The sequence below is a fragment of the Phocoena sinus genome, chromosome 3, assembly GCF_008692025.1.
Source record: "Phocoena sinus isolate mPhoSin1 chromosome 3, mPhoSin1.pri, whole genome shotgun sequence".
In the NCBI taxonomy this organism is placed as follows: Eukaryota; Metazoa; Chordata; class Mammalia; order Artiodactyla; family Phocoenidae; genus Phocoena; species Phocoena sinus.
The window spans coordinates 63,291,043-63,302,771 of NC_045765.1; the positions used below are offsets into that span (position 1 = coordinate 63,291,043).

An 11,729-nucleotide genomic window follows, 5' to 3' on the forward strand; every position below is an offset into this window, starting at 1 on the left:
TTTTTAATAGTGAAATGTTATAAAACCAGGCTAATTGTGATTCATTGGAAAGAATTAATTGACCATGACAGGGTTTTTGCATCTCTCCCTCCAGTTGGCAGTATCATATCTGATCACAGCATCCTGCTGCGCCTCTCAGGGTCTTCCTCATCCCCTCCCCGTGAGTCCAGCACCAAGATCAGTGGCCACAGCTGCCCCGGAATAGGTGGGGTTTACTTGCAAAAGAAAATCCAACAGATTACCAGGAGCACAGCCAAAAGAACAGACAGGACCGAGAAGGCCACTGAGGAGAATAGAGACAGGACAAGTTGTGAGACCACAGCCAGAAAAAGAATGACATCCCCGTTTAGAAGATTTAGGGAAAGAACTCTTTCAAGGGAGAGACTAGCCAACAGCAAAAAAGAGGACGCAGATCTCAATCAAGCTACAGAAAGCTGTGAGAAAGTGAAGGATGTTGGAAGCAACATCAAAGATGAGAAAGGGAATGACATCTTCAATTCAAATAGCCGAGGCAACAGTAACACTTTAAACTGCTTCTATACGCGATTCAAGTCTAAAAGGAGAAAGACACTCTGATGAAGTTCCTTACTTTATTTTAGTGTGAAATTTGTTTTCATTTATTAATGTAAATGTAGCTTAAATTAAGTCATTTGTCAAATAAGGCTCAGATAGACAACTTACTAAAATACTATTTATGAGCATTTTATGATTAGTGTTACAGGTCCTCCAACAACAAAATCATATCCGTTTAAAGTGCCTTATTTGTACATGTTATTTTGCTAATGTTAGTAAACTTAATACTCTTGTTTTCTGTAGTTGGCTTTATTTCCTGCTGGTAGCAGTTGGGTCTGTGAGTGCAATAAGTAGAGGAGGCTTTTTAGGAACCAGTGTTTACTTTTACATTAAATCCCCCAGTAACAATCTGATCAGAACCTTTGCCTTAGATAATTGTGTTGCTATCTTACTATTGCAACTACTTTACAAGTTAAAGTGAAATGTTTGGAAGGCAAGAAACTGTATCTTGTCCACATAAACTTTTTTATATTATCCACTTTTCATATATACTCTGATCAGAGGAGGGAGGAGATAGTCTAGCAGGTTCAAAAACATCTGGGAAACTTGTTAAAAACTTACTGTGTCCCACTGCAGACCTTGTAAGTTTGAATTGCCAGAAATAGGCCCAAGAATGTGTATTTTAATAAGCCTTCCAGGTGATTCTTAGAGTTAATTATATTTGACAAGTACTGATCTAACAGACGTAAGAATGAAATTATTTTTAAAACAGTAAAGCAAGTCTATCCCCCAGTATAAAAGAACAATGACTTTTTCTTTTGAGGAGGAATTTTTGAATTTTTTTTAGTTTATTTACCACATCCATTTTCTTGGTCCTCTTGAAAATTGACCGATCACTTCATGAAGGGTACTGAGAAATAGCAGTGATCCCAAGATCAGAGAACTGGGGTAGGAGTCAAGAGACTGACTTTCCTTGGCTTGTCCTGTGCCTGGCACAAAAGCCAAATGCAGATCACACATTTTCTGAGTCTTAATTTTTGTTTTTGAAATAGTTAATGACACTAATTAATAAAGTTATTATTCAACAGTTTTTTTGTAATAACTTGAGCTATATGTGAGTCTAAAGCCTATAGTTCTTCTTGAGATTTCTAGGAATGGACCCAAAGGTCATGCACCTAATCAACCTCATTCTTCTCTCAGTGAACAAGAAGATAATTGTTTACTTCTTTGAGACCTACTCCTTGCTGGGATTACTACAGCATTTTCTTTATTTCTCAACAAAAGAAGTTTGGTTACTTTTCTAACAGTTACCCAAACAGACGATTGTGTACATTAACTATCATGCTGCAGATTTGTTTTTGGAACCTTCCACCTTACTCCATCTCCACCCCTTCATTCCAGAGAATGCTAAAGAAAATCTCTCTAGCTATATCTGCTGTGCAGTAAGTCATAGAGCAATTTAAAACAGGTAGATGCTGGGTTTTTTCATGTTACATTCTTGTAAATCTGTCAGTTCAGCTGTTTAATGTAATGTTCTGCTAAATTGGTGAAGAAAAAGGAAACTAGGTATAAGAGTAAGTCCAAATCTAAAACAATTTATTTAAAAATACTAAAACAATGGCTTTTAACTTGAGGCAAGACTTCTTAGGTGACAGAAGCAAAATATCTAAGGTATATGCAGTTTGAAAAAACAAAAATAAAATTCTTTCCCTTGAGTCCTGACTCCCCTTACATACCCCTGCCTCGAGGTGGTGTTTTGGACACTCAGGTCAGGCCTTGAAATATTTATATTAATCAAAGGGGAGGGGACATAGGGTTAAAAAGAAGTTGAGAAGTTCAAGTTTAATGTTTTGTAATATATTTAATGCCTCTTGTTTTATTAAATGCTTGTAGCTATGTGAGAGCCTGGGGCAGATTTACCTTTGAACTAGTTTTCTCAGTAATACTGGGTTTTGACTTTCTATTTCTTGAATTTGGAATTAGATTGGTGCTGTGTGGGTAGGTAGGTGAATGGATATGTAAAGGAACATGTACAGAAAATCGGCACCATTACATCTACATAGATGGAAATTGACATTGATACTCACTTTATGTTTTGTTCTTTTTATATTTTTCTTTGTCCTCTCCCTGACCCTCCCCACTCCCATTCCTTTGTTTTGTAGTTTGATCAGTTGTCTTCTCTCATTCAGGTTATACACTTATACCATCAGCTAAATCTGACAACTTGTCTGACTCCAGCCATAGTGAGATTTCTTCACGGTCCAGCATTGTGAGCAATTGCTCTGTTGACTCCATGTCTGCAGCTCTACAGGATGAACGGTGTTCCTCCCAGGCTGTGGCAGTCCCTGAATCCACTGGAGCATTTGAAAAGACAGAGCACTCCTCAGGGATAGGAGACCATAGTCAGCCTGGCCCTGGGTAAACATCCTTGCCTGTGTTCACATCACAAAACCCAAGCCGAGTGGCCACTGCAAGCAGTGCTCCCTAATTTGAACGTAAAACCACCCCCACCAAAGGAGTAGTTGAAAGAACAGGAGAACCAAGCATGTATTCTCTATACTGAATGTGCAAATAAGTACAATTTTGAAAGATATATGGGTGCTCATTTTTTAAGTGTTACTGGATTCAAGTAACTTACATCATGTATCTTTTCAATCAATAAGAACTCAAAGTGAAGATGCTATTGGTAGGTGGGAAGTAGTTCTTGCATTCTAGCTATAAGGTTAGAGATTGCTCAAAAAGAGTGTGTAATGGGAAGTACCCTCAGTGCTATACACGTTGTAGACAGATTGGGAGAGTAGGACTAGTCCTTGATCCTTACTCTCTCAAAGTATGATTTGGAGAATAAGAATTATCAGATAGCAAAAAGTCAATTAAAAAAAAAGTTAACTCTAAATTTCTATTTAGAATCAGACAAAATGGAAATCTTCAGAAAGCACTGAGAAAGTTGATTCTAAACTGATACTGTTAAATCTGGTACACTTTAATATGAAATATTTAAGATATAGTGAAGTATTATCACCATACTTGTAAGTGTTTCTAAACTATGGTTCTCTAGACCAGGAGTCAACAAACTTTTTCTGTAAAAGTTAGTAAATATTGTAGGCATAGCTGGCTGTAAGCTCTCTGTTGCAATTGCTCAGCCCTGCTATTGTTGCATCAAAACAGCCTTAGACAATTTGTAAACAAATGGGCATGCTGTGTCCCAATAAAACTTTATTTACAAAAACAGGTAGCGGGCTGGATTTGCCCTTGGGCTCTAGTTTGCTGATCCCTGCTCTATATGCTCTGTACTATAAATCAGGGAGTCACAAACCTTTTGGGGGGTGGGCAGGTAAAGGCCCATTTAAAGGAGTACATATTTTAGGCTTTGCAGGCTGTATGTGGTCTCTGTCTCAAAATCTTTGGAGTATTTTGTTCCATTTTGTTTAAACCCTTTAAAACGTAAAAACCATGCTTTGCTCAAGACCATAAAAAAACAGGCTGTTCGCTTGATTTGGTCCATGAAACTAAGTTTGAGAACCCTTGCTATAAATGATAGAATTCATTTAATAGTAGGTAATTGGGGAAGTTGCTGTTTCCTTGGTACCTCAGAGACACTGAAAAATAAAACATGGTTTCTGTAATTGAGGATTCTTAATTCTGTGTGCATGGAGAGAATCTAATGTTGCATTATGTTGACCAAGAATGAAAATGTATACTTAATTTTATTCATTTCAAACCTCATCTTTTATAATAATTCAAGAAAAATTCTGAGGAAGGCTTTTAAGTATTTTAGTTTCTTCAGTGTATGTTTCGAGCTAAGTATTAACATTAATGCCAGTACAAGTTTAGTGATGATTGATTACAATGTCATTTTTTTCCAGAAGGTTATGTTGGCATTAAACACTTGTGATGCATGTTCTATAGTCTCTTGTAGGCAGTAATACTTGCAATGGACTGAAGAAATTGTTTCCATTAAGCCAGTAAATTACTTTTAATTGTGTATCTCCAATTTTAGGTGGACACTCTCAAAGCCATCACTAATCAAGAATTTAGCTGTCTCATCTTCTGTGAGCAATGATGAGATTTCTCACGAACATATTATTATAGAAGCAGCTGATAGTGGTCGTGGAAGTTGGACTTCCTGTTCAAGCAGCTCCCATGACAACTTCCAAAGCCTTCCAAACCCAAAAGGCTGGGATTTTTTGAACTCTTATCGATATACCCATTTGGATGGTCCCATAGCTGAAGTTGAACCCACTGACTGTGAGCCCTGTACCTGTCCTAAAGGCTGCTCTCGAACTTGTGGTCAGTGTAAAGGGAGCCTAGAGACTAATCAGATGAGGCAGAGTTGGGCTTCCTCTAGTTCTCTGTCTGATACATACGAACCAAACTATGGGACAGTTAAACGGAGAGTGTTGGAGAGCACCCCAGCTGAGTCATCTGAAGGCTTGGACCACAAGGACGGCATCGACCCCGTTTATAAAACTGTTACTTCGAGTACAGAAAAGGGCTTGATTGGTAAGTTGTGTGTTCTTTGTCATATCTGTGGCATTTAGAATTTAAGTGGTAAAGTGACCTTGGCCCAGAATTTTATTCTTGGGAAATTCCCTTCTCTAATCTCTCTTTCCTCCCTCCACATGCAAATTATTTTCAAAAAGTTCATGATTTCTCAAGAGCTTTGGGGCAGATATTCAAGCCATTTGAAATGAAAAAGCTGACATGCAGGAAGTTAATAAGGGGGACAGGTTTATATGTCTTGTTTTGCTTTTGAGATCTTTTTGGTTTTATTAAGAAAATATTATTGCATTACTGTGCAGTAGTAATAAAGGGATTATTCTCTTTGCCACCTCATAAATTGTTTGGACCCTAGTTGCTTTTTGCATACATGGTAGAAACTTTGAATCTGATACTACTTTTAGGTAGTACAAGTGGTGGAAAAAGTGTGATAAAGAAGTCCAAAATAGGGACTTCCCTGGCAGTCCACTGGTTAAGACTCTGCGCTTCCACTGCAGGGGGGGCATGGGTTTGATCCCTGGTCAGGGAACTAAGATCCCACATGCTACGTGGGGGAAAAAAAAAAGACCCAAACATTTTTCATTATACCCTCCTAGCACATATCATGGGTGTGCCAGCTTCTGTTTGTGGATTCCGTTCTAACCATGCACAGCTTTCTTGGTGTATTCTTTTAGTATTTGGCCGTCAGATACATTTTTTTCCTTATTGAGTTTATGTAAGTACTTAGATATAATAGCACCTGTGGTTTTTTTTCATGTGGAGTGACTGTACTTTGAGTCAGTATTATCATAATCAACTCTTTATACTATATTCGTGATGTCAATTTAAACTACTAAACATATGAAAGACACGTGCTTTTTTTAGCATATTTTTTACTTGTCAAATTTCATTATAGGTTGGATTTTTTAGTTCATTTTTTTCCAAGGATGTTTTATTAAAGCCTTTTAGGTAACTGTTATATGGATATACAAGCACGTGTGTGCAAGGGTGTAAAATCTTTCTCTTCTTATCCATTTGGGAAAATAGATTAAAAAAAATTTTTTTTTGTTCATTTCTAGATGACTCTGGGCAAATCACTTAACATTCTTCATTCTTGTCTTCTTTTCACAACCTCTCCACCCCCTCCCCACTCCATTCTCCTCAGATGGGAATGGAAATCCTTTCTGACCTTGATACTACATGCAGATTTTACTGGTAGAGTTGTAGAAATTTCAATATGGGCAAACTTGATTCTCTAAGGGGAGAATTTAATGATCCTTTTAAATTTATTCTTCTTGTATATAGATAGTGTTTGTATTTTAAAAGTTACTTACATGATCAAGATACTCAGAGCCATTTGTCCTGTGAGTCTTGTGGATTGGTCTTAATTTCATGGAACTTCCTTTTTAACTTATTTCTGATGTTTTTTTGAAGCTTTGCCTTAGACCCAGGGTGTACAAACTTAGGGCAAAAGATTCTAAGTCACCATTATTTTTAATGTCCACTGAAAATCAGAGAAACTTAATTTAAGATGGATTTCCTAAAATTATGGCTTTTCTTCTCACTTAATTACAGAGCAGAGGTTAGGAATAAGGTCCTTGAAGGAATTAGTTCCCCTTTAAAGTTGTTTATATGCCAGCACTGATGTGAAATAGCCCTTAAGTAGAGGGCCTAAATGTCATTTCTATGAAAATCCCCCCATTTAATAGAGTATAGATGTTCAGGGTGAATTCTTAAATGTCTCTGACTCATTCAACTTTGGGGCTGGTATTCCTTGAGGAATTTGTCACACACTTCTGTGATTTGTGGTCTGACCTATGAAAGGAGGAAGCTTGTCATCAATGTCATCTCCTTCAACTGTCTCATTCTATTTAATGTTTGTAAAACCCAATGTAATTTATGTATTTTAAAAACAAGTTTAAATATCAAGTTTATTAAGCTTATTAAAAGTGTTTTTAACCTGCTGCCATTGTGTTCAAATATATTCACTGTGTCCCTTTTTAAGTTCTATTTTGTCATTGTAATAAGTTTCAGTATGTTTTTTTTTTCATTTCTTATATTTTTCATTAACATTTCCATTGCTTATTTTTCATGCCAGTGTACTGTGTCACCTCACCCAAGAAGGAGGATAGGTATAGGGAGCCACCTCCCACTCCTCCAGGATACATGGGGATTTCTTTAGCAGACCTAAAGGAAGGACCCCACCTACACCTAAAACCTCCAGATTATAGTGTGGCAGTGCAGAGGTCAAAGATGATGCATAACAGCCTCTCTAGACTGCCACCAGCTTCTCTCAGTAGCAACCCTGTGGCCTGTGTTCCATCGAAGATCGTAACTCAGCCTCAGAGGCATAATTTGCAGCCATCCCATCCTAAACTAGCAGATGTGACTGACGCAGATAGCGAAGCAGATGGTATGTTGACAAACTACCTTAATGGCTCTTAAATGAATTGCTAAACACATTGAATGGTCTTTGCTCTGGTATTTCACATAATCAGAAATGTTTTCTTTAACTGCTTTAGAAATCTCTTAAAAAAGAAATGACTAAATACGATGGTGTGTTTTTTGTAATTGGAGAGGGCAACCTGATTGTATTTAATAGCAGCTCAGCGTAAAAGGATAATTTTAAGAGGAGGCACTTGACATTGGTAGAGTTGTGTTTTACACTAATGCACGGACACTTGAAACTCCAAGTATCAAAATGTCAAATTATCTGAAATCATGCTGTTTGATAGAGTTCCTCTTATTAGCAGAACTCATGACCAACTTTGCAATTTTGGCAATAAATGAATTTTATCCTTCTAAACAATCTAGTAATGAAGTGGTTAAAAAGCAGTTCTGAATTCCAGTTGATAGTCAGCCTTCATTGTGATCAGAACTCAAAAATGTCATTACAATAAAATCTGGCCTTTGATGGGATATTTGAGAGGATTTCTTTGTTGAAATTGACTAATTTTTTAAACAGATAACTAGATTGTTGATCTTCATTGATATGCTGACCTACCACTTAACTGTGTTTCTTTTATTTTCAGAAAATGAACAGGTTTCAGCAGTGTAGCCTTTGGATTGACCTGATTGAAGTCTACTGAAAGTCACGGAGGAAGGAGTGGGCAGAACCAACTCACAATTCTGCAGGCTGTTGCCAACAAATAGCTCGCTGCTCCTGCTGCTAACCCAGAGGTTTTAATCCCTGTACTCTGAGCAATGAGATAGCCCTGAATCATGCTTCCTTTCATTTAATCCCTGCAGATGCATAGTTTCCTTAGCTATGGATGTTGTGCCTGGATACCAGTCTTCGCTTTGCACACCAGACCTGCCTTGGGACCACAGTTACTAGAACAAATTCAAACTCGAGTCCTCCCCATATATATCACTATAGATTTTCCTTTAACATGTTATTTTTAAGATAGTAGTAGTGGTAGTATTTTCAAGCCATAGCTTGGTTAACAGACAAATTCAGAATGTCTGCCAATACCAAGGATATTTTTATGTATTTGAAAAGTAACTTATTATTTGAAGTTTTGTGGTTTTGTTTGTATTTGGGAGCTCTTGTTAATTGATGTTCATGTTTGAGGCCATAAAACTGTCTCTGATCTGACCAAACTGAAGCCATCTTTACAGGATGATATGTTTGATCTATACAGAGATGTAACCATCTATAGCACCAACAAAACGTAGGGTCTCAGTTTGAGTGGAACTGGAATCCCTTTGCTGTTGAGGTGTTAGGAAGGAGAATACTGCCATCTGCTGGTCAGGATTTGGAAAGCCAAATGAAGCTACCACAGGGTCCTAGCAGTCTCTTGGGAAAAGGAAGGGGTATGATGGGGTGTGTAGCAACCCTAATTTCCAAAGAATGAAATGTTTATCTTACATAACATGTATACCAACTGAAGTGAAAGTCATTCTCTGTCTAACTGTAGCTATAAGTATAAATCCAGTAAATAGAGAATGAGTTCTAGACAGTTCTACTCTGTAGAAACCCATACCTAAAATTTTTCACAACTCAAATATGGAGTTTTTTTAAAGGACATGTTATCTTTGGCGGTATAGTCATGAAGATCAATTTAGCTTTATGCGGTGTTCTGCAGCACCCACCACCCAACCCCCATCTTACAGCACAAGGCTGTTTTTAATCTTCATAAACCCTGCAGCTCCCAGTTGCCTGCAGGTAAAGCTCATTAGCACACCAAGGTCTATAATTGGTTGAAAATTTTGTGGGGGAAAGAGGAGCTAGAATTATGGAAGTGATTATTTCTTGGTTTTCACTTTAGGCCTTGAGAGGAAGGAGACATATATATTTAACAGCCTGTTGGGCATGGCACTCTTAAGTATTTAATTAAAATTTCATTAACTATTTACTGGATGAGGTAGACTTTCCGTATTTAAAAAAGATTAAGTATGATGTTTTCTACATCTTAAGTTTAAATTTTTTCATTTGTTTTTTAGTGTAAAGGCAAGTGAAAGGCTAATAAACTTCTGTGACTACCAAAAAAAAAAAAAGCCAAAGCTATTAATGTGTACTACCCAAATCAACTTGGAGCCAAAAATAGGTTTACTTTTGAATGGTTATCCGTATGTGAATTTATAGGATTTAGTTGGCTTATTACTTCCTTTTGAAAAGGTCTCATTTTTTCCTAGCTCTCTCTTCCTTCTCTCTATCATCCTCCTATTTCCTTCATTTTAAAATCATAAATCAGTGCCAACTGGTAAATGGCAGTAGTCCATCTTTTCTATCAAAATGATAATTTCTTCATTTTAGGAAAAATAGCATGTCTGAAAAATTCCCATGGGCAAAAAACTGTAAATACGAAACTTAAGCCTTAGAAATTAACCCCAGGTATGTTAGAATGAGGCTAGTTGGCTCCATAGCTTTCTTGGCCCATTGAAATGGAAAGTAACCTGGATCAAAAATCCTGGTTTGAAAGTCACACTGTAAAGGTTTGATCTATAAACAGTGGTCCTGTGATCATAAATTTTTCTTTCACTGATTTAGACAATATTATTTTCATGTCCAGAGCAAAACAAAGTGAAAGATATTTTTGCTACAACCATCTTTTTATCCAGTTTGGGTATTTATTCTCACCATTTTATATCCACTCCCCGGAAAAATGTGCTGTTTGCACAGTATCTGTTTTTTTAGCAGGTCTTTCAAACCAGATGGGAGCCTTCTCCATCGTTGTCCTCAATGTTGTGGATAATATCTTGCACAGAGAGTCAGAGGCTTGTGGTTTTGGACTTGCATCTTGTAGCTGCCTTTGTTTCCTGTAGCTTGAAATGTGAGTGTTTGGATCAGCTGATCACATTGATCAAGAACTAAAGCCAAATGCTTTCTAGTTTGATATATATCCCTTAAAAAATCGTGGCGTTTTGATCTTTATATTCTAATTTACGGTACATTCCTGCCTTCTCTTAGTTTGTCACGTGACTAGAACAGGAGAAGCCTTAACCTATACTTGCTCCAATTCAAAATGGCCGTTTGTTTTTATTTTATAAATTTATAAGTATACTGAAGAGATCTATGCCCTCATTGTACCACAACTCTGAATCTGCCAGGGCTATTGAAGCGGTAAATCCTCACTGCAAACTTTTGCCAAATAATAAGTTTCAACAAAAAAATCTCTGCATAATGAAAGATTTGGAGAATTAGTAAATCCAGTATATACTTCCATAAAGGTTTATTGTAATTCAATAGAGTCTTACTTTCTCCAAATGGTTACTTGCAGTATGATATTTGGGGAGAAAAAGCCTTTAAATGGTTTTTCATGAGGGTGATGTCACGTTGTCATCATCTGCATAACCACCTTGAGAATCTCTCCTAGGCTTGAAATGTGACAGTAATCATGGAGATATCCAAGAAAAATTCTAATTTTTATAAAGTGTTTTCTCCCCTTTAAAAAGAAGGGGAGAAAGAGTTTCCTTGTATATTTAAGACTCTGATTATTATTTTGATACATACGTTTCTAAAAAATGTGATATTAAAGTAGATGTATCCCTTTAGTATTACCGTAAATGTGATACAGCAAAGGGATAAATCTTCAAACCGTGTCACAGTACATTTTCAAATTTAAACTTGAACCCCAGTTCATCTTTAATTTCTGTTGTGCTTTTTTAAGGCTTCTTTACTTTTGATACACAGAATACAGTTGTACTTAACCTTTTAAAATTGAAACGTGAGCTGATCAGCAAAGGACAAAAACAAAACTGCACAGTCATAATAATCAAATAGCAATTATACTGCACAATTCAGTGATTGTAAAGTGTCCTGTAACAAGCAATGTTTGTCTCCTATTTTTTGATACCTCTTAAACTTATGTCTTTTAGAAAGACAGTGCCTCTGTATGCTTTTTGTATTTTTATTGAATGTAAATATTTGTTATATTTTTGGTTAAGAGAATGTAAAAGTACCATTTACTATTACCATATCTACTAATACATTGGTGGAATCAATAAAGAATCTAATTAACCTTCTCTGCACTTTATGGCTAATGTATGGGAGCAGGTTATATACTCAGTCATTCAAGAGGACCAGTCTGGAACCTGCATTGGTGTGAAGGCATTTTTTGTTTTAAGTCTCCAGAAAAATTGGAATTGTCCAATTATGGTTGACATTATCGTATCTGTGAAACACCTAGCTATTGTTTTGTTTAGTTTTTTAAAAGTGTATTCGACTACAAACCAAGTTTAACAGTGGCTTAAACCCTATTGGATTGTTTTTCTTTTATAACAGAAAAGTCTAC

General features: G+C 36.6%; 1 protein-coding gene across 9 annotated transcripts in view; it reads left to right on the forward strand.

The window, feature by feature from the left end:
- The window catches only part of RAPGEF6 (Rap guanine nucleotide exchange factor 6), a 226,987-nt gene extending 215,527 nt beyond the window's left edge, over positions 1-11,460 (forward strand). For 7 of the 9 annotated variants that reach the window (XM_032626251.1, XM_032626254.1, XM_032626252.1 and 4 more), the window contains 4 exons: positions 2,703-2,931; positions 4,514-5,016; positions 7,091-7,405; positions 8,025-11,460. In XM_032626251.1, coding sequence (XP_032482142.1) covers positions 2,703-2,931; positions 4,514-5,016; positions 7,091-7,405; positions 8,025-8,050 — 1,073 coding nt within the window. In that variant the 3' untranslated portion in view covers positions 8,051-11,460. Of the gene's footprint in view, positions 1-2,702; positions 2,932-4,513; positions 6,957-7,090; positions 7,406-8,024 lie in introns of those variants that run through there. The other 2 variants (XM_032626257.1, XM_032626259.1) reach the window with 2 other exon arrangements.
- Positions 11,461-11,729: the final 269 nt, after the last annotated feature.